The sequence below is a fragment of the Balaenoptera musculus genome, chromosome 5 (genome assembly GCF_009873245.2).
Source record: "Balaenoptera musculus isolate JJ_BM4_2016_0621 chromosome 5, mBalMus1.pri.v3, whole genome shotgun sequence".
NCBI classification, from domain to species: domain Eukaryota; kingdom Metazoa; phylum Chordata; class Mammalia; order Artiodactyla; family Balaenopteridae; genus Balaenoptera; species Balaenoptera musculus.
This window is the reverse complement of record NC_045789.1, coordinates 66,883,736-66,908,999: the sequence shown is the minus strand read 5'-3', so window position 1 is coordinate 66,908,999 and position 25,264 is coordinate 66,883,736. Positions and strand designations below refer to the sequence as shown.

The window sequence follows — 25,264 nt, the reverse complement described above, 5'->3', positions numbered from 1 at the left end:
CATTATATCACATATTAAATTTTCTTAGTAGCATTTTGAAAATACATCTGCTAATTGTCAAAGAATGGGTTGTATAGTGTTTCATCAACTTTTAAGTTCTGTTTCAGTGAACACCTAACCAATAAAGATTTGCATTGAATTATCTTAGATGAAATATAGGTCTCACAAGAAGGACCCTTTATAAGTTCTCATGCCAGCTTTCTGATGTGTAGATACTGTTTGGAAAGACATCTATATCTGTCTATCTATGTTGCATAATTTTTGTGTTCTTAATTCTTTTCAGTTGATTTTTTAAAAATCTGTCCTATGATACTACTGTAGTAAGATTAAAATTTAAAGCAAAATGTTTGTAATTTTAACTACCTTCGTAGCATACTTAATAGTTTGGTTATATTCTTTTATTTTTATGTTTTGTGAAAGTTTGATAAATGTTTTTGAGGACTAAATTTTGAGAGGGCTGACTAGTATTTTCTTATTTCACATGAATTCACATTGTAGTTAGCTGAAGTGATGCATGTTGCTCGTGTATTTACTTAGGTAAAGTTATTAGGATTACAGAGTGGGTTGCTGAATTTGGTATGGTTTTTTATCTTACACACCTAGGACAATAGTCATTCATTTAAATAGTCATGTATTTAAATGTGAAAACTAGGTCACATAGTGAAGTCCAGTAGTGCTCTAAAAAAATCTGTACTGTTCTAAAGAAAATCAAGTAATAGTAGACATTAAGAACATTTAATATGCTCTACCTTCCTTAATTTCCCATTTAGTTTGGTGTCTGGGACTCTGCTAGTTTGTATTGTTTGCTGGATTCTTTTAGCTTAGTAATATAGGAAGCAGCAAGGTACCTCAGGATGGATGAGAATTACCATGAAGTGTAGCTCATTTTAGTAGACTTGTGGATGCCTAATGATTTTTGAAACATGATGGCTGCCTTATATATCTTTTTCAATCTTCTTGGTTTTGTAAGTTTAGCATATCCTTTTATTGCATGGGTGGTTAAATAAGGTGCTTCATTCTCCATTTTAAGGCCACTTGCTGCTTTAAGATCTTTCTGTATAAACCTCTTATTCTGGTAAAACATGCACAGAAAAAGTTAAATTATTGACAGATGTTTCATTGACAAGCAAACACTTGAAAGCAGTTTTTTTCACTGTTTTTTCCTATGCATTTAGTTAATGAATTAGATTACTTTTTCCTCTTTGGGAATAGTTTTGATGCAGTTTTTAAGATTGGATTTAGTAAACCATTCTGACTTTGTTGAAGTTATGGTATAAAATTTTCCTTGAAAAAGTTTTTTATTTTTTAAATTTTTCTACTTAGAAATGTCATTTTTCTTCAAACAAACTGTTGTAATTTGCATGACACATAAATTTTAAATTAGGATTTATGGGCACATTCGACCAATGTAAATTGAGAATGTTTATACATAGCTTATTTCTTAAAGTTTATAATGTGTGCTAATGAGTGAGAGTCACTCAAATTAGTATTTACTGACTTTTATAGAAGTAGACTTAGTGTGCCCTAGGGGTTTATATATATGAATTGGCTATACCCCCATCTCTGCTCCCACAAGTCAAGGGAAGTAATAACCTTTCCACACTCCTGTCAACAACAGTAAAACAATTCACACTAACACTTGAACCTCCCTCGTAGCTTTACTAAAGTGAATATCCATCATCTTCCAAGTTACCTTGCACTACCTGCAGTATTTAAGAACCCATTGATCACTTTCCCTATTAAACTGTTAAAATAACAAGATCAGATGTTGATTATCAAACTTAGTGTTAATTTCATGGAGTTTGATATTTGTGTATGCACAGGTGTGCTTTTTTAACTGATGTCTCACTTCGTTTGTGATTACAACTAGTGGGGGAAACCTTGTTATGAAGTTGTTAGACTGGGATTTCGTCAGGAAGTCTGACGTTACATTTGAATTGTTGGTCCTCTGCAAGAAAACAGAATGCTGCTTTTGACTGAATAAGCCAGGACAATGAGGCGAGGGGTTTTATTTCAAGGTTTTCTTTGGTGATGGCATAAATACATAACAGGTTATGAAATCCAATTACTATATTAAATTTCATCACTTGTTTTTTAGGTATTCCAATAACTGTACCACCTCCAGGTAAAACTTTTTTCATGTTTTCTCCATCATTGTTAATAAACATGAAATTTCAAGCTTACAGTTACAGGAGGGACAGTGTTGATGTGGTTAGAATGTGGAATAGGCTATTGGGATTTCAAGGTCCTATTTTCAGCTCTGCCTTTGCTTCATTCGAGTTTTGATTAAGATATTTAGTTTTCTTATACTTGTCTTACCCATTTCTGTAGAAATAGAGATTCTGAGAAAATTCTTACCATATCAATTTATTAAAGAAAACAGTATAGGATTAAAAATAAATTTTTATTAAAAATTGTTTTTTCAGACCAGTGAATTTTTTATATATGATGAAGTGACTGCAAGAGAAGAGAAAGATCATTTATCTTGACTTTATCATGGTTTCTGATTTTTTTTTTTTTTTTTACCCTGCTGGCATAACTCAGTGTTGTGAGGAAGTATGTTCTGAACCATACAGATAGGTTGACAGCTGGGCAGATGGTTGTTCATAGAGCAGTGATTAAATTGTTCATTGTTGTAAAGATATGATCAATAGGAGTTTATATGTGGCCCAGTGTTTTTTACATTTTTTTTCAGTTCTTTTTTAATTTTTTAATTTTTTGGTAGTGTGATACAAATATGATAGCAAGTGTGTTTACTGAGTTCAGTTTTAAAAGTAAAGTATAAAGAGAATGAGAGGTGACAATGCTTGGAAGGGTGGGTCTAAATTCAAAATGACCTTGATAAACAGAAAATAGTGGAGTTTAGATAGCATGGGATGGGATAGTGTACATATTTAGATGTGGGATAGAGAGTCACTGATTATGTATGAATATGTCTGAAAAAGACTTATTAAGAAAAGTCATAAGGAATCATTGGTGTGTCTTTATAGGTTAAAAAGAAGTGTGATTTTAAGGCTATATAAAGTAGGATTGTGACTCTAGGACTAATGTAGTAATTGCTAAATTTTACACTGCTAGGATGTTTAATAGAGGAGAACCTAATACTGGACACAGTGAAGATGAGCATGGTGAATTTGAAACAGCTTGAAGCAGGGCTAAAAATGGATTTAAATGGACTTTTGAGAAGGACTAGGAGAACTGGGATTCATTTTTACCTAGAATACTGAAAAGGAAGCTTAGTGGAAGTGTTTTCAAACATGTATTTCGATGGATTGCTTTTTGTCCTCATGCAGATCAGCATATGATTTGTAGTGAGAGAGGTTCAAATTATATAATTTAATGTGCTTCCTAATAGTCAGGGTTATTAAAGCTTGGCAGGAATTGGTGTCATAAGGAATTGGTATCATAAGCTGTAGAATCTTCAAGTCTTGTTGGGATATTTTATTGCCTATCTGAATTTGAAAGTGCAGAGTAGATTAACTGTTAAGGTCCCTTGTAGCCATACTCTGTGGTATTTCATTTAGGTTTTGTGAATTATTCAGAATGCAGACCTCATGATATAAAGGTGCAAATTATTTCCTTTCTAAACTAATTAAAAAACTGTATTATGTGCTTTTCTTTATAAATTAGTTCTTTAGGGTTGTGCTATTTAAAACGTATTTTATGATGGATGTTCTCAGCCTTAAGCATTTATATATTTACTGGTAAGATTTTATTTATAAATTATACATTTTAAGGAAATTTCTATACATCTAAACTCTCAAAATATTTTTTGAAAGAGGTAAATGCTATTTTATTTGCTTTTCTTCTAAAATACTTAAAATATATCTGGTGGCAACACTACTACTGTTTTATATATGGAAAAGGTAAGGCATTGAGATTAACTTTCTCACACTCACAAAATGGGCTGTGTGTGGTGCTGAAAATAAGACCGGGTGTCCTGACTCCCAGTTTGTGCTCTGTGTATTAGACCAGACTGTTCACTTAAAGTTATATTCCTCCAAAAATCTGTTCATAAATTTAAGCTCCATTTTTTTTCTGTCCATTATAACATAGAGAAGCACGTTATATCCCCAGAGAAATTTAGTGACACACAGCAACTTTAACTCTTGGCATTAAGTGTATGTTCTATTAACTTTTTTTATCTTATGATTGAATGTTTCAGGTTTTCCTCCTCCACCAGGCGCTCCACCTCCATCTCTTATACCAACAATAGAAAGGTAATCAGTATGGATACTGTAAACTTTTTTATCATTGATAGGCTTCTGACAGAAGAATCATATGTATCTTGGTAATATTTTCAGAGGTTTAATTTTATAAACAATAGTACCTGCCTTTTAATTCATAAGTCTAGATCTATATTAGTTACTTTTATATAAGATGCTGGACCTATAGCCTACTAACAAAACAGGACAAAGAAAACTAAATGATAGTATTTTGAAATATCTTGCTTTGATTTACGATACTCTTATTAAAGAAACCCCTAGATTGTAAAAACTTGGCTGTAGTCAAGTTTTGTGGGATGTACAAACAGATGACTAGTAATCATGAATAATGCATGTCTGTTTTAGGATTAAGTAAGGATAACTATTTTCAGGGACCACAGAGCAAAGCTGCCTTATTCCTCGCTACCCAGTGCAACTCAGCTTCCACAAAGGAAGATTGGATCCCTTCTGCGTGGCAATAGCCTTATTTTTCATACCCTGCGTTTATGGTTTATGTTATTTGGAATGCTGTGGTAAAGAACATTTACCTCATGGATGGCAATACCATGTTTAACCCCACAGGTTTTGGAATCACACTAACCTGGTTCAAATTTGGCTTCAGAATTTCCCAGCTTTGTGTTCTTAGGCAAGGTTCAAAACTATTCATTGAGACTCAGATTCTTCTTTTACCAAATGGGGGGTTGATAGAGTTGTGAAGATAAAAACAGCTAGTGAATATAAAGCATCAGCACCATTCTTTGCAGATAGAAATAACTAATAAATGGTAGCTATTATTATTTCCTCTTAAGTGGCAGATAAACTCTAAAAAATACTGTATTTCTGAAAAAGTGATTTAAACTATATAAAAAAAAAATTGTGAGAACTTTACATCAATAACATCAAACCATGCATATGTTTTTCAAACGAAATGATAAAACTCAGTGAAGTGTGACTTGTGAGACCATAGGATTTAATTTTAAGTTCTTGTTAAACATATATTTGTTTTCACGATCAAAATGTTAAAAAGTAGTATTTGTTGATTCTATCAGTAGGGCTGAATTTCTGATTTTTAATCATTAAAGTCAGTTTTTTAAGGCAAAATTTTAACTAAAGTCTGAAATACTTTGTTAACCTCAAAGTTTCTGTTACTTACTGTGAGTCAGGCTGAATTGATTGGATTACTCATGTTAGTACTAACAAGCTATATTTTCTTTACAAGTAGGTGTTAGGTTTTGAGGTTAAATAGCCTGTGTTTTAAAGTATTAAAAAATAAAGTTACAGAATTACAGCTACCATTATATGGTGGTTAAATAAAAGCCGTAATTCTGCCTTACGTTTTGCATTTGCACCAAATTATTAAAATTCAGAACTTCCTTGCAACACATAAAAATATATTTTTCTTCGACAGTGGACATTCCTCTGGTTATGATAGTCGTTCTGCACGTGCTTTTCCATATGGCAATGGTAAGTGTTATTTTTTAATTGCCCAGATTCAGTTTGAATCAGTAAAGTACTTAAGTACTTTTAAAACAATAGAAACATACTTCCATGGTTTAAAGTACTATCTTACAGAGCAATTAAAAAATATTTACTACAGGAAGAACTAGGTCCTACATATATTCCAGGTTACTTAACAGAATACTTTTCATTTCTTTATCAACTATACTTCTAAAAATTAACAAATGGTGACACAACGGGGATATTTGTCCCTTGCCTTTTCCTAAAAGGATTTAGGATTTGTCACCAAATTGTCGATCTTCATTGTCCATAATCTTTTTTGTTTAACTCACGGCATCTGACTAACCTCTTTCTCATCTTTCCCCCTCACTGGTTTATCTTTTCTTCTAGATCATTTGGCAGGTTCTCTTTCATGTTCACTCTTGACAACTTTATCCCTTCTAAGGCCTTCTGATACCACTTTCTGCTTAGATTTCTTGATCCATTCATTTATTTTAAAAGAGCTGTGCATTGTACTAGGTTTTAAGGATGCAGTAAACTAGACATAGGTTTGCTTGCCTGCAACAAATTATAAGCTAGTGAGGAAACAACCGGGTGACAGAAGAGGGTATCATAGGAGCATGATGGAGGGGTCTCCCACTCCACTGGAGTGGGGTGTAGATGATTTGATTTGGGGTTCAAATCATGTTCAGAAACATGGGGGTGTGAGAGAGTGTGGTAGGCTTTATGAACTGAATGAAGTGTGGTGTGGTCGGAGTGTGGAGAATACGATGAACATCTAGAGATGAGATAAGAAATGGTGTGGGGCGTTACAGCCATGCTGTAGAGTTTAGACCTCAGTCAGAGGGCTGTGAGGAGCCATTTAGTTTTATGCTGATTTGCATAATTGTTAGGTTTACATTTGAAAAGTGTCCATTCTGGCTACTTACTGTGAGGAAATTGGGGATTTGTAGGGTGGGAGAAAGGTGGGAAGGGCAGAGATTTCTGCTTGATTGGGAGAACAAGAAGCTGTTAGAGTAATCCAGGGGAAGAAATTTATAGTCCTGAATTCAGCTGATACCATGGGGGATGGAGAAAATTAGTGGTTCCAAAGGCATTTATGGAGTAGAATTTGTAAGTCTTGGTGAGAGATCAGATCATAGTATCAGTCATATACTTTCGGTTAACCTTCTAGGTATCTGTGTCAGGGTTTTGTACTGTCCTTCAGACCCACCTTGTTCAAAGCCACATATTCCATTCATTCACATCAAAAGGTGGTCTTTCTGTTATTTGTTTCAGTGGTTATATCACATTTTTTCCCCTGGGCTCCCAGGAAGTCATACTCTTTGGGTTGGAATCTTGCTTCCCCCTCTCATTATTTATGTGACTTTTATAGATCTTTAACCATTAAATGGAGAGCAAAATTCTTCCTCATAAGATCAGAGAGAATACACTGAAGCACGTTAGTCCTGCCATTTAATAAACACTCAAATATTAGCTGTTAATTTTCTGATTATCCCAATCTCCAACAAGCTCCAAGTTCCTTCCCTTTTCTGCACTTGGAGGTGGTTATTTTTCACATCTGTTAATTGAATATAAAGGACTCAGCACAGTGCCTATAATATGTACATACTCGATAAGCATTACTTATAAAATTAATTAAAATTTATTTTTACCTTTTTTATGGCACTTAACATTTTCTGCTTTGTCATTAAATTCCTGTGTATTTGTTTCAGTACAGATGAACTTGAGGAATAGCCCATATCAGAAAGAATAAGACTTTATTCTTGAGATTACCTGTGCAGTTTCCTTGTGGAAGATTTGATTTTAAAAAAACTGGCTAAGCATTTAACTTTTTCTCAAAGTAATATATGCATATTTTTAATAAAAAAGCAAGAGTTTTCTGCTCACTCTTTACCACCCCCTCAGAGATGAGCTTTTTTCCCCCCTTTAATGAGGATGTCTTTAGTACTAACAATGATAAAGCATAGCACAAGAATTAAATAGAGGAAAGTTAGGTTTCTTTATCCCAGTCAAACAAAGCCTTGGAATGAAGATGATAAATACTACTTCCTCTTTATTGGTAATTCTTTTTTTTTTTTTTTTTTAATAATCTTTAAAGACTGTTGCTTTTTTTTTTTTTTTTTAATTTTTATTTATTTATTTATGGCTGTGTTGGGTCTTCGTTTCTGTGCGAGGGCTTTCTCCAGTTGCGGCAAGCGGGGGTCACTGTTCATCGCGGCGCGCGGGCCTCTCACTGTCGCGGCCTCTCCCGTTGTGGAGCACAAGGTCCAGATGCGCAGGCTCAGTAGTTGTGGCTCACGGGCCCAGTTGCTCCGCGGCATGTGGGATCTTCCCAGACCAGGGCTCGAACCCGTGTCCCCTGCATTGGCAGGCAGATTCTCAACCACTGCACCACCAGGGAAGCCCCTTTATTGGTAATTCTGTTTTACCTTTGTTTATTTTAGAATTTTGTAGTTCATCCTCAAACACTACTAAGTAACTGTAGATGGAAACAGTGATTTTTCTTGATGTGCGTATTAAGATTGTGCTTATAAAGTAATACCTAGTTAAAAAGTAATCTTTGCAGGAATATTGAAGAACTGCAGAGACAAACATTTTTAATGGTTTTTAGTTCTTTTGATGGTCTGCATGGCATTTCTACATAGGCTTATCACCCTGTTTCTTGATTATATAACTTTAGATACCATCTGTTATCTTCCTAGTGTGATAGATGTGTATTTTACTCACCATCATTACACCTCTCCTATTCTCCTGAAGTGAAATTATATTACTCTTTCTTCCTCTTTTTATTTATATACCTACCCTCTGTTTCATGTACTATCAGTCTCTACTACTGTGTGTCTTTCCAAGCCTTCACCTCTTTTTCCATCTCTGCCTCCCTGCTTTGATCAGCTATACTTCTAATATTCTGTCTTGTAACCGAAATTATCTGTGCCCTGAGAAATATTTTATTCTAAAAGCTAAACAATAAACCATAGTCGCATTATTATGACTGTGTAAATATTCTGTACTATAGCGATAATTATACTCAAGCCCCTCAAAGAAGAAATTTTCTATGGCAAATACATTAAAAGTATCATTTTTTTTAACACTTCATCAACTGTGCAAAGTCATACCACATTTTAATTGGGTTCATATTTGAACCATGAGTTTCTCTACCTCAAGTATACAAAGATATTCTTTAATACATTTTTCCCCAAAAAGAGTTTTCAAATTTCTTTTTCCTGTGTAAGTTCTTAAGCCATCTGGAATTAATTTTTGCCTACGTTATAAAGTAAAGATGTAATTGTCCCAGTGTTACTTGTTTATCCTTCCTGAGGGATCTACAGTGTCATCTCTCCATTCGTGTATCAAGTTTCCCTGCATGCATGGATCTGTTTCTTACCTTTCTAGACTATTCATTTGGTTAATTTAACTGTCCCTGTGCTAATAATGCCACACTACCTTACTTTTGAGTTGTATAGTAAATCTGATATTTGGTCCAGCAAAATCTATCTACCTTATTCTGCTTCAGAAGTATTTTGGGGCCATTGCTCTTACATATCTATTTTAGAATCAACTTTGCAAGTTCCATGAAAAACTCTGTTGATTTTTATTAATAATTAACTCTTATATTATGTGTACAGTATGACAAACACTGTTAATTCATGTAACCCTGACAGTCTTATAAAGCAGGCATACTGTTACGACCCTCATTTTATGGACTAGGGAATTTAAGAACAGCCAGATTAAGGCCATTTTCCTAATGTCACACAATAAGTGGCAGAGGCAGGATTTGAAACTTTGTAGCCTCGCTCCAGAGTCCTTTCTCTTACTATACCATGTTATTGTTACATTGATGCTCTAGAACAGTTTGTAGGAATTCATCATACCTTACAACATTGAGTTAATGTATGAACAAGTACTCTCCATTTAGGGAGGTGTTCTTTAATGTGTTTCCGCTGAGTGCTATAATTGTCTCCATACACTTCTTGCACATCTTTGGTTAGATTTAGTCACAGGTACCTAATATTTTTTTTTGTTCTTATAAATGGTGTATTCATTTAAGCTCCATGTACTGTTTGTATTTGCTTGTATTTAGAAATATAATTGGTTTTTGTTTTATTTATATGTATATATATTGATCAGTATATATGTTGATCTTGTAACCTGTTACCTGTTGAACTCTCACTATAATTTGTCTGTGAATTTTCTTCAGGCAGTATCATCTGCAATTCCTTCCGTTTCAGACTCTTATTCCTCACCTCCCCCTGCCCCCAACCCCCTTTTTTCGGTCTTATTGTTCTGGCTAGGATCTCCGTATAATATTGAAGTACTGAAAGTGGAGTTCTTGTCTGGGGACACCCCCCCCTTTTTTTTTTTAAAGGAAATGCTTTTATATTTATACTACTAGATTTTTACTCTTAGGTTTTTGATAAAACCCTATGTCAGTATAAGGAAAATCTCTTCTTGTTTTCCAAGGGCTTTTAAACTGTGAACGGATATTGAGCTTTATCAGATGCTTTCTGAGTTGATCGTATTGTTTTCCTTCTCTGTTAATGTGGCAGATTTCTAAATTTTTCTAATATTGAGCCACCTTTTGTTTGCTGAGGTAAACCTAACTTGGTCATGATTGATTACCTTTTTATTTTTTAAAAATAAACACTGACTTATTTAGGATTTTGACAACTAAGTTCATATGTAAGATTGTTCTGTGATTCTCCTTTATTTGTACTGTCCTTAACTGGTTTTAGTATTAAGGTTATACAAGCCACATGGGATAAGTTAGGCAATAATCTTTTTTTCCTATTCTCTGGAAGTTTGTATATTATTAGAGTGATCTGTAGTAAAAGTCACCTGTAAAAGCCATCTGGTCTTGTGGGAAGGTTTTAAATTACGGATTTAATGTCTTTAATAATTATGGGACTAGTCAAGATGTCTTTTCATTCTTGCGTTACTTAATGTGTTGGTCGAAAGTATATAATATTCTCTGTGTTGTTTAATCTCTGCAGTGTCTGTAGTTGTAGTTCCTTATTGGTTCTGATAATTTTTATGAGGTCTCTTTTTTTCTTAATCTTGTCAGAAGATTATCATGTTTTATTGGTCTAGTCTTTAAAAACCAACTTTTAGCTTTGTTTATTGTATGGTAGTTTTCTATTTACTTGATTTCTACTTTTATCTTTATTATCTCCCTTCTGTTAGATTATTCTATTTTTTCCTAGGTTCATAAGTTGAAAGCTTAATTCATTCACTTTCCATCTTTTCTAATGTAGTGTTTTTTAAGATTAATTTCCCTCCAGAACAGTTTTCATCTCTAGACTTTTGATATATTGTGTTTTTATTTATGTTCGGTTTTTAAATTATTTTAAATTTATGACTTTTTTGACCCCTGAGTTGTCAGAAGTGTGTTTTAAATTTGATATATATGGAGATTATTTTCCCATAATTTTTAATTTTTACTTCTAATTTAAATTGTATGGTGGTCGGAGAACATGGTGTCTATTATACTTATCCTTTGAAAGTACATAGTATAATTTTATAGATGTTTCATATGGGTGAGAAGAATGAGTATTCTTTACCTGCCCTGGGCAGTATTCTATGTTATGTCCATTCAGTCAACTTTGTTAGCGGTATTTTTCTCGGTCCTCATGTATCTATAGTAATTTTTTTGTTTGCTTAAAGTGTCAGTAATTGAAAAAGTATGTTAATCTCCCATGATCATGGTGGATTTTTCTATTTCTACCTGCATTATTTCTATTAGTTTTTACTGTTTAAAAAGTAAGGCAATGGTGTTAGATATTTGGAAGTTTAATTTGTTCTGTCTTCTTGGTCAGTTGCATCCTCCACCTTCAAGTAGTCATCCTTTCTTCCCCGAGTAATCCTTTTTGTATGAGTCTGCTTTAATACAGCTACTCATATGGAAATTGGGGGATATTAGTATTAGTATTTTATTTTATTACTATTTTATTAGTATTTTATTTTATTTTATTAGTATTTTCCTTTTTTTCCTCCCATTCTTTTACTTTCAACCATTTTGTGTGTTTTTTATGTCTCTTCAGCATTTAGGTAGAATTTTTAAAAGTACAAATCAATAATCTCTGTCACTTAACTGATTAAATAATTCAATGCCTTTTGTATTATTGTGATTTTTGAGCTATTTACACTTGTCTCCCATACCCACATTCTTTCTAATTCTGTTTTGAATTGACTGAATTTTTCAGGTGATTTTTTTAAAAATTCTATTTTTCCCTACATTGTTTTGAAATAATATACTTATTTCTGTTTTTTAGTGGTTACTCTTGAAATATAATATGCATATATCTGGTAGAAGTTTTTTTTTTGGTGAACTCTGTTGTTTATAACTTTCGCTTATTTTTGTTTATGAATGCCTTTGTTTTAGTCTTATTCTTGAAATATAATTTTGAGTACATATTTCTAGGTTGATTGTTACTTTCTTTTAGCACTTTGAAGATGTCCTTATGTATTCTGGTTTACTTTTTTTTTTTTTTTTTTAACCCCCACATTTGTTTATTTATTTATTTTTTGGCTGTGTTGGGTCTTCGTTTCTGTGCGAGGGCTTTCTCTAGTTGTGGCAAGCGGGGGCCACTCTTCATCGTGGTGCACGGGCCTCTCACTATCGCGGCCTCTCGTTGCGGAGCACAGGCTCCAGACGTGCAGGCTCAGTAGCTGTGGCTCACGGGCCTAGTTGCTCTGCGGCATGTGGGATCTTCCCAGACCAGGGCTCGAACCCGTGTCCCCTGCGTTAGCAGGCAGATTCTCAATCACTGCGCCACCAGGGAAGCCCCCCTCTGGTTTACATTTTTGATGTATTGGGAAGTTCGTGGTGTATCTAATTCTCATTTGCTGTTCACCTTGCAAAATGAAGAGTCTTTATATGTTAGATCTTTAAGGTTTGTTTCTGGGTATTTACCCAGACTGTGGGTATTCACCATATGTTATTTCTATATTCTATATATAAAATAATTTTCTTTTTAATCTAGTGAAGGATTTTTGTGGGATATTTACTTTTTTTGGTCTTTTTTGTTTTTTAAGTACCCATAACTTTTGTTTTTAACTATTATTATTTTTTCTCTGTAGTTGCCTTTCCCCACCTTCCTGGTTCTGCTCCTTCATGGCCTAGTCTTGTGGACACCAGCAAACAATGGGACTATTACTCAAGAAGAGAGAAAGACCGAGATAGAGATAGAGACAGAGACCGAGAACGAGATCGTGATCGAGACAGAGAAAGAGAACGCACCAGAGAGAGAGAGAGGGAGCGTGATCATAGTCCCACGCCGAGTGTTTTCAACAGGTATGTTCAGCGTGCAGGAATTTGTACACCTGTATTTTATATGCACTTTAGAATTTATATTCAGTGCCAGGATGGAAAATCCACTACAATTGGGAAAGGATTGCTTGAAGAGTAGTTAGGATAGCCATTTTAAAAGCATCAAGGCTGTTTATTCATAAGGACTTCCCACTGTCTAAAGCAGCAGTCTTCAAATTTGTTTGTTCATTTCTTCCTTAAAACAATTTTGAAAACGTCATACCTCCTCACATATTTTTATCTTGCCATCAAAAATTTTTCACCTTAAGTATAGATAGTTGGCTATATAGATATATTTTCCAGTCTGTTATAAATCTCACAATTTTAAAATAAAGTTATCATTACTCTATTAAATATATCCAGTGGATTAAGAATACTATAGTGATTTGCTAAACATCATTATCCATTTTTTAAAAATGTATAAACAAGCTCTGTAACAGTTGGAAATTCTCTGCTTCTTTTTGTGCTTGAATTCTTACTTCTGAGCCACGACCCCCAAAGAATTTTATTCTAATGCAAAATATTTTTTTTCTTGAAAAAGTTTTTTTAATTGATCCATCCTGTCAATCTTCCCTGCAACATACCTATGTAAGTTAAAATGTATTAAAAAATTAATGACCATAAGATTAAGTATTTAAAAAATTTTTGATTTTAGTTATTTTTATATATAAATATAATATAAATTATGAAAATAATTTAACAGAACTACATTCTTTAATGTGGTGAAAGAGCTTCTTCCCATCCCTAAATAATATTTGTATCCATGAATGAATGTTACTACTGTTAGGGGAAAAAAGGCTTTGCCATTAATTATATTTCTTTCTTTTTTTTTTTTTTTTTTTAATATATAGATGTAAGCATTGAGAAACCTTGTTCACATAAAATATGTAAATAAGAATTGATGGAATTTTGTTGCGGCTCTGTCACTCAATTATTTGAGCACTTTAAGATTTAGTGATATGTCAAAATTACACAGCTAACCTGTCATCAAAAGTTATTTTTAAGAATCTGTTAGCTCATGGCTCAGTTTTCTTAAAAGCAGATAATTGGAAACCAACTGATTGTTACTCGGTGTAATTGCTTTCTAAGACTGCTGCAATAAACGTACCATAAACTGGTTAGCCTAGAACAACAGAAATTTACTCTCACAGGTCTGGAGGCTAGAGGTCTGATATCAAGGTGGCAGCAAGTTTAGTTCCTTTTTGTAGGCTTTGAGAGAGTTTGTGCCCCGCCTCTCTTGTAACTTCTGGTGGTTGTTAGCAATCCTTGGTATCCCTTGGATTGTAGATGATGTTTCACTCCAATCTGTGTCTCTGTCTTCACACAGCATTCTCCTCTCTGTGTCTGTGTACAAATTTCCCTATTTTTATAAGGATAACAGTCTTTGGATTAGGGTGCAACCAAATCCAGTCTGACCTCATCTTGCCTGGATGATTACATCTGCAAAGACCCTGTTTCCAAAGTCTTTAGTTTTCTCAGTTTCTTGGAAGAACACCAAAAGGGCTTTACCAAGACTTATCAGAAGACTACCAATTATACTTAATACTCTTTATTTTAGAGGTACCCTGTTCATCTTAATGTGCTTAGAAAGGGTTAGGAAAATGGAAATATATCTTTTCCAAAATGTCTTTAAGAAATGAAACACCTTTATGTGTATTTGATATTTATTTTCATGCAAACCTGGAGCTGCAAATTTCCCCCATTCTATTTATGGAAAATAGCTACCAAATAACTTAATTGGTAAAAGACAGCTCCTATTGTCAAGCCAGCCAGCCACATCACACCCAATTTCTATGGGAGAAAAGTCTGACTTCATTTTTCTGTTCAGTTAAATGAGTTAATCCATATTTCCTATCTAAGTCTAAGATAAAATAGTCACAGAACTCAAAATAAGGTGCTGCCTCCCCAGCACTTTGTTTTGCTTTCCTTCAGAAGGAATTTTTGGTTTTCTTTTTTTTAACTAGTTCAGGGAAAATTCTTATGACTCCACCACACTACTCTACACGATATCTGACGTTAGAACATCCCAGGACACAGGCCAAAATATTCCATTTCTTACTTCATACTTTGTAGCAGACAGATGTATAAGAGAGAAAGGCCTAAAGCCGCATAGAAGGTTTATGGTTCTTTGAATAAAATAGGTCTTACTGACACTAATATTTTAAATTAGATCTTTAAATTTGATGGCATGATGGTTTTTATACCCTGAGCCAATAATGTACTATAGTAAAATTGGTGAAAAGAGTGCCTTTCTTTTGTAAAAGGCCAGGAACTTGATGGAGGAGAGGTTAGCCAGAGAAGTGGCATATGTGTTACCTGCAGGTGTATCATTAGGCAGTTCATGTTTAGGAAAGAATAAATATGGAAGTTGGGGATCTAGAAATTGATTCCCTAAAATTTTCTGTGCCATTGGAAAGAATTCATTTATTGCTAGCATAAAGAATAAAGTCAGAATTCTTTTTATGATCCATAAGTCACAAATTCAGTGCACCTTTCTATATTTTAACCCCGGTTCTCTCCCAAGGCAGTATACTGCATGCTCTAGCTACACTGAACTACTTGCTCTTCTGGAAAGCCTCATAGTTTAACACTTCCCTTCTTCATGTTATTCCTATCCTCTCTGCCTCACAAACTTTTACTGATTCTTCAAGTTTCAACTCATATTTATATGTCTTCTGTGAGCAACTCTGAACCTGAAAGAAAGAATTAATTATTCCTTCACATGCTCCCTAAGCATTTTATGTATTTTCTTTAAAGCATGTCTTTCTCTTTCAGGGTGTTGACTATCATTTTTCATCTCTGTATCCTCAGCACTTTGTACAGTAATGCCTGGAACATAATGAATGTGTCAGTGAATAAAATGACTTACACGTGTCAGGGAGGAGGGTGAATACAATAGAGAAAAAACAATCTTGAAAACTGTCGGTGAAACTGTGTTAGCTAGATAGGTTTTGAAATGGATAAAAATCAACCTTTATATCAAAGCATTAATTTGGGCATCTTTCTAATTAACATATCCATTTAGGTACCTTCACAATGTAGAATGAAATAAGTTAAAGATAACTTTTTTTTGTTATCAGCTATTTTTATGGATAAGATAAATGTAAGGTACACAGTTTTCTGATTTTGCTGGATGAGATGAAGTAATATATCAGTTCAAGATGTGAGCATGTGCTTGATTCAGACAGCATTTGTTTTGTTAGATGTGATCATGTAATCATATACTTCTTAATCCAGAAAGGTCCTTAAGGGTTATCCAATCTAAATTTTGATTTGTCAGATGAGGAAATGGAAACAGAGAAATTAAAGCAACAGTAGAGCCATACTATCTACTGGAAATATGGTTGAGATATTACTTAAAATCCTTTCTAGTCTTGAAATTAGGTAGTTTAAAAATTCTATTACTTTTCATTTGTTTTTATTACTCTTTCTCTACTTGATTTTTTTTTTTTTTCTTCTTTCCGGAGTGGTGGGGAACCAGATTCATTCTTTCATTCATGTAACTGACATTTTTTTTAACATCTTTATTGGAGTATAATTGCTTTACAATGGTGTGTTAGTTTCTGCTTTATAACAAAGTGAATCAGCTATACATATACATATATCCCCATATCCCCTCGCTCTTGCGTCTCCCTCCCTCCCACCCTCCCTATCCCACCCCTCTAGGTGGTCACAAAACACCGAGCTGATCTCCTTGTGCTATGCGGCTGCTTCCCACTAGCTATCTATTTTACGTTTGGTAGTGTATATATGTAAATGCCACTCTCTCACGTAACTGACATTTTTTGAGTCCCTGTTATGTACCAGGCACAGAGTTGTGTGCTGAGGATACAGAATTACTCATACACTGTCGTTATAGATTTAACCATATAATATTGTCACGATAGCTAGGACTGGTTAGAAGTTTAAACTTTATGTAAAAAAAGTGCAAGAAGAAACTCCATAGGATTTATTAATCTTTTTCCTTCCTGTAGCTCCTAATAATATGGCTTATACATTGTAGGCACCTGGTAACATTTTATTGACTAAATAAGTAAAGGTATGGTACATACATACATGTTTGTGTGTATGTGTGTGTATGTTGAAGTATATGTTTTGAGTTTGTGTGGTGGGACATGTGCTGTTAATAACTTCAGTCACATAAGTGCATGAATTCTGTTAAGTTCAAGGGCATTACTTTCTGGGAAGTTGAATTGTTTCTAATGTAGTTAAAATTAATATATTTGAGATAGTACTGTTATCTCTAGAATGTACATGTTCACACGGTAAGGAGCTTAATGCAAAACTTCATAGGAAAGAAGTCTGAAATGAATTGCTCTGCTAGAGCTCGTAACTTTTCTTTGCATAAATAATAGTGTTTATAAAATTCTTTGTCCATTTCAAACACACTCATGCACAAATGCTACTTAATTTTTATTGAAGCTAAAAGTGTTAATGGTTAAACCATATTTGATTTTCATGTTGCTAGCTGTAGGGCATCAGGAGTAATGTTTACTTAAATCTGACTAAAAGTTCAAGGCCAGAGAGGGAAAAAAAGGTGGAAGAATTTTGTGTTGTTCTGAATTATCCCAGGAATAAAGTGTTCTCTGGAAAATCCAAATGAAGTATAAGTAAAGGCCATTTTTTTCTCAAGACTGAGATTTCAGCAATATGGCATGTAATATGTGTTGTGTTACAAATTACAGTCATTGTTTTGAAAATTACAGACCAGTTTCAACATCTGTTTTTTAGGCCGCTTAACTGTGGGCCAGAGAGAAGGCTGGTCATTCTAGGGTGTTTGAAATGAGCTCTAATGATTTCCAGGCTCAGAGAAACCTTTGTGCTGCAGCTGCTTATCAGAGAAGGGGTCTTTATATTTTGTGTACGAGACCAAATCTTCCACCATCTGTAGGAAGGGTCCCATCAGATGGCTGCCTTCAGAATCTTAAAGGCCTCAAAGCTAACAAAAATTGGTGTTACGGTGAGAGGGAAAAAAGAGGGTTACAAAGGACAAATTATGAGATAATTGACCTTAGTTATTTTTAGGTAAATCCAGTTGGAATCATTACAAAGAACCTCATTTTTAAAGAGGATAATATTAATGCTAATATTTGTTTGTTATGGTAGGTGTGAGTTTATTCTCCTTTAGAAACTTTGTTAGAAACAGTCACCTTTACAAAAAGCGTTCTGCTTCTGAAAATTTTAACATTAAATTTAATGAAGATGGTGAGCCTGCCTGTTAGCGGCCATTTGAGGGCCTGCTTTGTTCCAAACACTTTGTTATTTATTGCCAGTTCTGCAACAGCCCTGAAAAAGACTGTTGCCGGTTTCACAGATGAGAAAACTGAGTGTTCACAGAGGTTAAGTAACTTACCCTGGGTCATACACTTAGTACATAACAGAGTCAGGACATGTTCCTGGGCCTGCTCTGCACGGACTCTTCCTGCTACTCCACACTGCCTGTCATGGTGCATTGCCTTTCTGATGACACGCTTCCACCTTCCCAGTGCCAAGTACACATTTATGATTAGAAAAAAAAATCGTGTTTGTGTATGTATATATGTGTCCATATGTGTGTGTGTGTGTGTGTGTGTATATATATATAATCCATATATATATGCATATATGAATACTTTTTAAAATAACATTAAAAATTATCACAGGCAATAATAACTTGGTCAGCAATATGACTTGGCTTTAGGTGTCACACTCCTGAATTACCACTTTTGCTAAGAGACCACAGTTAGGCTGATTTGTTTTTATATGGCTTATACTTTCACCTGATTCTGTCTCCTGTTATTCTCTCTCAGATTCCTTAACATCTTGACGCTGTGTACAAATTCTAATTTAATAATTTGTATTAAACATATATTTCTAGAAACCAAAGCTCTTTAGCACACAGTGTTCTAAAAGATATTTTTATTCATTCTAAGAGAGTTTACTGACATTAGGATGTAGAAAATGTTGACTTCTATGCTGAACAAAAAGAAAAACTAGACTTGAAGGATTAAGAGAAAAATAGAAGTATGTCTGCATTTTCACGAAAGGACACGACAAGAGAGACAGGTCTAAGAAGGTAAAGATGACTACCATCAGTCCCAGTTTCACTAGGTCCATTCTCTCCAGAATCAGAAAATGGAGGCAGAGCTTAATATGGATTTGAAGTTGTTCCCATGGTCCCCTCCCTCCAGCTTCCTCCTCCCCCCTCCACCCCCTGCCCCGCCTTCCTCATCACACAGACAGTGTTAAGTTATTGGGATGTCAGAATTCAAGTATGTCCACAGGCAATTTTCTGCCTGCATTTTGTGTGGATATTGTGGAAGTTGTTTTTTTTTTTCCAGTCTTTTTCATAACACTTTATTATCAGCGCCACTTTTCTAACAGGATTTGCTCACTTCGTGTTTCTTTGTCACATTTTGGTAATTCTCACAATATTTCAAACCCTCCACCAGCAAAACGTTATGACTTGCTGAAGACTCAGGTGATGGTTAGCATGTTTTAGCAATAAAGTATTCTTAATTAAGGCATGTACATTGATTTTTTAGACATAATGTTATTGCACACTTAACAGACTACAGTATAGTGTAAACAATTTTTATATGCATTGCGAAATCAAAAATTCGTGGACTTGCTTTATTGTGATATTTACTTTATTGTATTGGTCTGAAACTGAACGTACGGTTCATATCATTGAGGTATGCCTGTATTCATAAATTTGCACATCTACTAAGAATGCCAATATGACAGTTTACAATTGCCTTTCTAATTTTCACTGGAAAATGGAAGTTGCTTTGATGTCACTCTGTTCTTAATGTTTATACCACTTCATTAGGTGAATATATACTTTATGTGATTCAAAAACTTAAGAACCTTTATCTACTTTCCACTATGTCGTCATAAACCAAATATTTTTAATATATTTTTAGAATCTTAACTGTGTGCCTAAGATTTTATAAATATCATAAGAATTTTGGTTGGAAATCTAAGATATACGAACATGCTTTTATCTAAAAAGTAAAACGGAGCTGCTGATTAAAATTTAAATCAGTTACAGCTCCCAATTTTTGAAGAAAAACAGCATTTATATAAAATTTCTACCCTATAACTGTGAAAGCACAGAACAGACTTGGCCCTTTAACATAATGTGTAATTATTATATATTTTGTATTCTTGTATTAGATCTAGTACTAACTTGGGAACAGCATTGTTTTCCTCTCAGTTCAACAAATATATACTTTGCACCTATTCTGTGTAAGATGCTAACATTGGGGCTTCCGGTTTGGACTCAGGTCACATCTTTTGTAGCTTGAAGTCATTCAGAATCAACAATCCAGTTGTCAAGAAAACTTGTTTCTATTCTGATTTCAGTGATGAAGAACGATACAGATACAGGGAGTATGCGGAAAGAGGCTATGAGCGCCACAGAGCAAGTCGGGAGAAAGAAGAACGACACAGAGAAAGACGACACAGAGAGAAAGAGGAAACCAGACACAAGTCCTCTCGAAGGTTTGCTCTTTAATAGTGAATCATTTTGAAGCCAAGAGAAATTGATTTGACTTCAGGAAGTAAAAGCAAACATTTCTAAAAGTAACCACTAGAGCATATATGTGTTCCTAATTGGAAGACTATAGTTGGTTCCTTATAGGTTTCAACAAAGATATTGAAATCTAACCAGATTATAATTCCCATAAGTCAAAATTAGCATGGAATAAAAAATATGAGAATTAGACTTACTACATTATCTTGGGTGGGGGAGAGGAATTTGTCATTTGAATCAGTTTTTAGTAGTAAATGTTATTAAACAAACTGATGTTCAGTTTAATCAAAGAAAATTCAGGGCCTTGTAGTCCCCCCCCCACCCCCAAAAAAAATCAGCATTAAATTTTAATGCCTATTGTTTGCCTAAAATCAACTCTAGGAAGTATTTCCTGTTCTGATCTAGTGCTTCAGTTTCTAATTTGTAGTTAGTCTTTTAGAATAAAGTATATGGGCCCTGGCGGCCCTCTTGGCATAGTGGGCAGTGTGTCAGTCTCATAATCTAACGTATATGGTTCTTAGGGTTCTAGGAGAATATCAGTGAAGGTGAGCATTAAATGTAAATATAATCTCAGCATAAAAGTCACATAAAAAATGATTACTCCCCAAAATGTGTTTGAGAAAAAGAAAGTATTAGATTATTTAAAACCCACTGTTATACCGAGAATTTACCTAAAGTAGGTTGATCTGTCACTACTTCTTAAACATTTTTAAGAATACACCTTTTTTCTTTAGTAATAGTAGACGTCGCCATGAAAGTGAAGAAGGAGACAGTCATAGGAGACACAAGCACAAAAAATCTAAAAGAAGCAAAGAAGGAAAAGAAGCCGGCAGCGAGCCTGCCCCTGAACAGGAGAGCACCGAAGCCGCACCTGCAGAATAGGCGTGGTCATGGCCTTTTGTGTGCGGTAGTGCCGGGAGTAGATGCTATAAACCTTCTTGTTTTTCTGGATGATGTTTAAGAAATTTGCCTTTCGTCTTGTTCTGTTTGTTAGTATGAAAATTTAACTTTTTTCTTCTAAAATAAAAGAGTGAATTTTTCATGTTAAGTTAAAAATCTTTGTCTTGTAATATTTAAAAAATAAAAAGACAGTAATGACTTTGTATCGAAGAAAGTAATGAGTCACTCAGCAGGGAATTTAAAGAGCTATGTTTAGCTGTGTACATAATATCTGATTGATTGATAAAGGTCAAGGGTTCCCTCTTGGCCAGTTTCCTTGAGTTAGTTAGTTAGTTAGTTAATCAAATACCAGTCTCTTAAGAAGCTGCACTGCAAAATGCATCAAAATGCACCTCTGAGTCGTCTTGAGATTAAAACTAGTCAGTCTTTCTTTTATCATCACTGCTGTGGCACTGTTGCTTTGCATCTTAAAGAACTCCTCATACAGTTTTGATACTGCAACTTTTTGATAGCAGGTTTTCAGTGTTCTAAAATTTGGGTTCATGGTGAAACAACTAAAGGGGAACTTTTCTATCCAAAGTAATAAAATCTAACGGTATTTGGGTGGCCTGTGAAATAACTTGCCCTAAATGTAGTTTCTGGCAGGCACATGGACAAATACTCGTCACTGTGACACAAATTTGAATTGCCTCAATGCCATCTTTTATGAGCTAGGTCAAGCTGGTTTGGCCTTTCTTGATGCTTCTTCCAAGGCTCATTGGTTGAGCAGCACGTAGAGTTTGTATACAGTTACTAGCTATACTGTGAATAAAAATAAATAAGAGCCTTAGATTAGTCATTTCCCATTACATTTAAGAAAGTACAAGTTTATATAATTCTGTGAACATTTTTAGGGATAGCCCTTAGAAGGTATTTGTCAGTGATGGTAGCAACATGGTTTTGAAAGAATGAATTACTAGGAACTTTTAAATAGTGATAATAGAAATGAACTTAGTATCACATACTAAAAGACAGCTATATAATTTTTGAAAAATATTTATTTCTCATTTGATGAACATTTTTCAGCAATGCACTTTTAAAATCCTCTGTCTGGAAATTGTTTTTAAAATGCCCATAATGTGCCCTTTGCAGACCTCAGCATATACCAGATTTTAATTTAACTGTATGATTTGAATTCAGTGGGGGCATACAAACCATGTCAGCTGTTTAAGAGCTTTTTATTGAATAGAAAAATATAAACTTAAAGTTCAGAGTAATGAGAAATGCTCCACACTGAGTAAAAACTATTAGTAATGTTTATATTTTGAGAATTATATTTTCTGAGGTGTAATTGGCTTTTCATTAGATCCTTTTTCTGACATTAAAGTTTATATTTTTACATTGTAGCCTTCAAATGCAAAAATTGACAAGATAAATAGATTGTTTCAACTTAGCTTATTTGTGATTTCCTGTTTTTCTATGACCCATCACTGATTCTATAAAAAAGTGCCAGGCCAAGAAGCAATGGTGAGAGTAATTTTTCCTTTAAGTTCTTTTAGCATCCTTGCCAAGCAAGCATGTATCATTCCTGATGTACTTCTGCCATTGACAGCAAGAAGAATATCACCACATCTAAAAAAAAATAAATAAGGCACATGATTAACATTTTGAGCCACGGCTGAAGTTAATGCAAGTTTCTGTGGTGGTCCTAGTTTTTGCTTCATCTGTCAGTTTTAGTCATATTATCAATACTTCTAATTAAGGTTCTCCCTACACCCCTCACTTAAATTCTTCAAATTCTATCGTTCAGCTTGTTTTAGAAAGAATGCTAAAAGTATAGGAAGTTGCTGTATGGGACCAAGAGTTAACAAATCATTTTGGATTTCTTAGAAATGGAATGCTGCATAAATGTTTTAAATTTCTTACCAATAAAAAAAGATACAATAAATAGGTGCCTTATTTCAAATGGGGCCAGGCTTTTTGCACGTATAAAACACAATCTTTGAATATAAGTTTTTTGTTAAGTAGTCATTATTATTACCTGATTCTTCCATCGTTGTATGCTGGTGTTCCTTCAACAATGGATTTGATAAAAAAAGGTTTGTTCCCATTGTATTCTTCATAACCTCCTACAATGCAGAAGCCCAGACTTCCAGCTGTGTTTCTTCGCAGTATAACATCTTTACAGTTGTACAGGTACCTGAAATAGAACGAAATCAATGTAAATGCACGGTTAATTTGAACTCATAGTAATTACTGTGATTCATCTCCCATTCCCTTTATTGGCGTTATTTTTTTTAGGCTTAATAGCACTGGATGGGTCTCACTCAAAATTGTGTCATAGCCCAGTGACCTTTGTGCTTTTAGCTGGCTTTTTCTAACTGAACTTCTCTTTTCCAGAGCTAACCACCCTTTTAAAAGTGACACCATCTATTATGTTCTGTTTATATGTCTACTGGGAAAGAATCATTTCTGGCTTAAAGAAGATTTAATTTCTCAACTTATATTAAAAAGTTAGTTATGCCTAAATCTTTACTGATGAACCACATTCAAGCATACTTACAGATACCGTATTTTTATTTCCTTATGGATGTAAATAATTTTTAATGAAGGAAAAATTCTTTGAATAAATGGTTAATATCTCAGTGAAAAAAATTTAAATGTAACCCTAATTAATTCATTGGCTGAAGTTCTGACTTGAAAGATACCAGTTTATACATAGTTCTACACGTTTGATAGGTTGCATGCAGGCAGCGTAATATAGTGAATGGAGATTGAGGTGCATTTAAAGATTGTAAGAATGATTCATACTGAAGGAGAAAAAAACCGGCGGTAAACTGAATAGCAAGTTATAACAGGAATGGGAGAAAGACCACAGGTCTTTTGTCAATGGGTAGAACCCTCAGCTAAAATAGAAAATTAGATTGAGGAAGCTGTTCCTTTTATTATTCGGTGGCAGTTGGATCATTGTTAACATAGGTGCAGGCTAAGTACAAAACTGTGTTACAGTTAATGACAGAGGTATGTCAGCAGCTGGATTTGACTCCAAAATCCCCCAGTCCAGGAACTGGTTTGAAAGAGAATTAGCATTTTCATGTTGGTAAAAGTCAAGATTTGGTGATTTTGTTTATAAACTGTACCTTGAAATACTAATTTTTTTTGAAAAACCAATAAAAAGTCTCTTGAGAAATGTTCTGGTGATGAAGTTGGTCATTACATTTGTTACTGACCTTGCTAATCAATGTAACATGAATTTTTCATGGCATTTCGACTCCCATTTGAAGTAAAACAAGCTTTGGGTTTGTCTGGTGGGTAACTTTAAAATGTAGTGCTAAAATTCAACTCAATTTTGTTTTGTATCTGTTGTCATATATCATTTACAATAATTTCTTTCGCTGAAATTGCTGAAAAATATGAATTTCATTAAATGAAACATAACCATATTTTTATTATAAAATATTCATTTGCTGTATTTCACAGTAATACTTGATGTTAGTAAATTTATCCTGTAGGAGTTGTGGTGTGTTTGACGCCACATTTACACAGTGGCTCACTGACTGCTCATGTTCAAAGCAGGTAATTGTTCCCCAGACACTAGAGCATTATGTTCCCACCTATGCCCAATGTTTGGAGGAGAGCTGGTGGGTGCTTCTTACCCAAGGTTATGATTAAATATGTCTTAACGTTCTTTAAAACATATAAATGGGTACATGGAGCAATACTCGAAACTAAGTATTTCTCACCCTTTTGACCATTGGGTTTTTCATTAATTATCACTTTGGACCTTGACTCTTAATATTTTATTCCATGTGGACAAACTATAAAAATAATCATCTAAAATGTTTATGTTACCAATACAAAAATTTCAACATAACATTAATGAGTCATTCTCATTTT

The 25,264-nt window shown here is 34.2% G+C and overlaps 2 protein-coding genes across 25 annotated transcripts in view; one reads left to right on the top strand and one right to left on the bottom strand.

The window, feature by feature from the left end:
• FIP1L1 (factor interacting with PAPOLA and CPSF1) overlaps window positions 1-23,598 on the top strand; it is a 67,858-nt gene extending 44,260 nt beyond the window's left edge. For 9 of the 18 annotated variants that reach the window (XM_036851992.1, XM_036851985.1, XM_036851981.1 and 6 more), the window contains 6 exons: window positions 2,099-2,125; window positions 4,166-4,220; window positions 5,614-5,669; window positions 12,744-12,957; window positions 20,320-20,457; window positions 21,223-21,829. In XM_036851992.1, the coding sequence (XP_036707887.1) occupies window positions 2,099-2,125; window positions 4,166-4,220; window positions 5,614-5,669; window positions 12,744-12,957; window positions 20,320-20,457; window positions 21,223-21,370 (638 nt within the window). In that variant the 3' untranslated portion in view covers window positions 21,371-21,829. Of the gene's footprint in view, window positions 1-2,098; window positions 2,126-4,165; window positions 4,221-5,613; window positions 5,670-12,743; window positions 12,958-20,319; window positions 20,458-21,222 lie in introns of all 18 variants that reach the window. The other 9 variants (XM_036851982.1, XM_036851990.1, XM_036851988.1 and 6 more) reach the window with 2 other exon arrangements.
• The window catches only part of LNX1 (ligand of numb-protein X 1), a 219,936-nt gene continuing 217,079 nt past the window's right edge, over window positions 22,408-25,264 (bottom strand). For 5 of the 7 annotated variants that reach the window (XM_036851979.1, XM_036851974.1, XM_036851980.1 and 2 more), the window contains 2 exons: window positions 23,409-23,567; window positions 22,827-22,999 (listed from right to left, as the gene is read on the bottom strand). In XM_036851979.1, coding sequence (XP_036707874.1) covers window positions 22,864-22,999; window positions 23,409-23,567 — 295 coding nt within the window. In that variant the 3' untranslated portion in view covers window positions 22,827-22,863. Of the gene's footprint in view, window positions 23,000-23,408; window positions 23,568-25,264 lie in introns of all 7 variants that reach the window. The other 2 variants (XM_036851973.1, XM_036851978.1) reach the window with 1 other exon arrangement.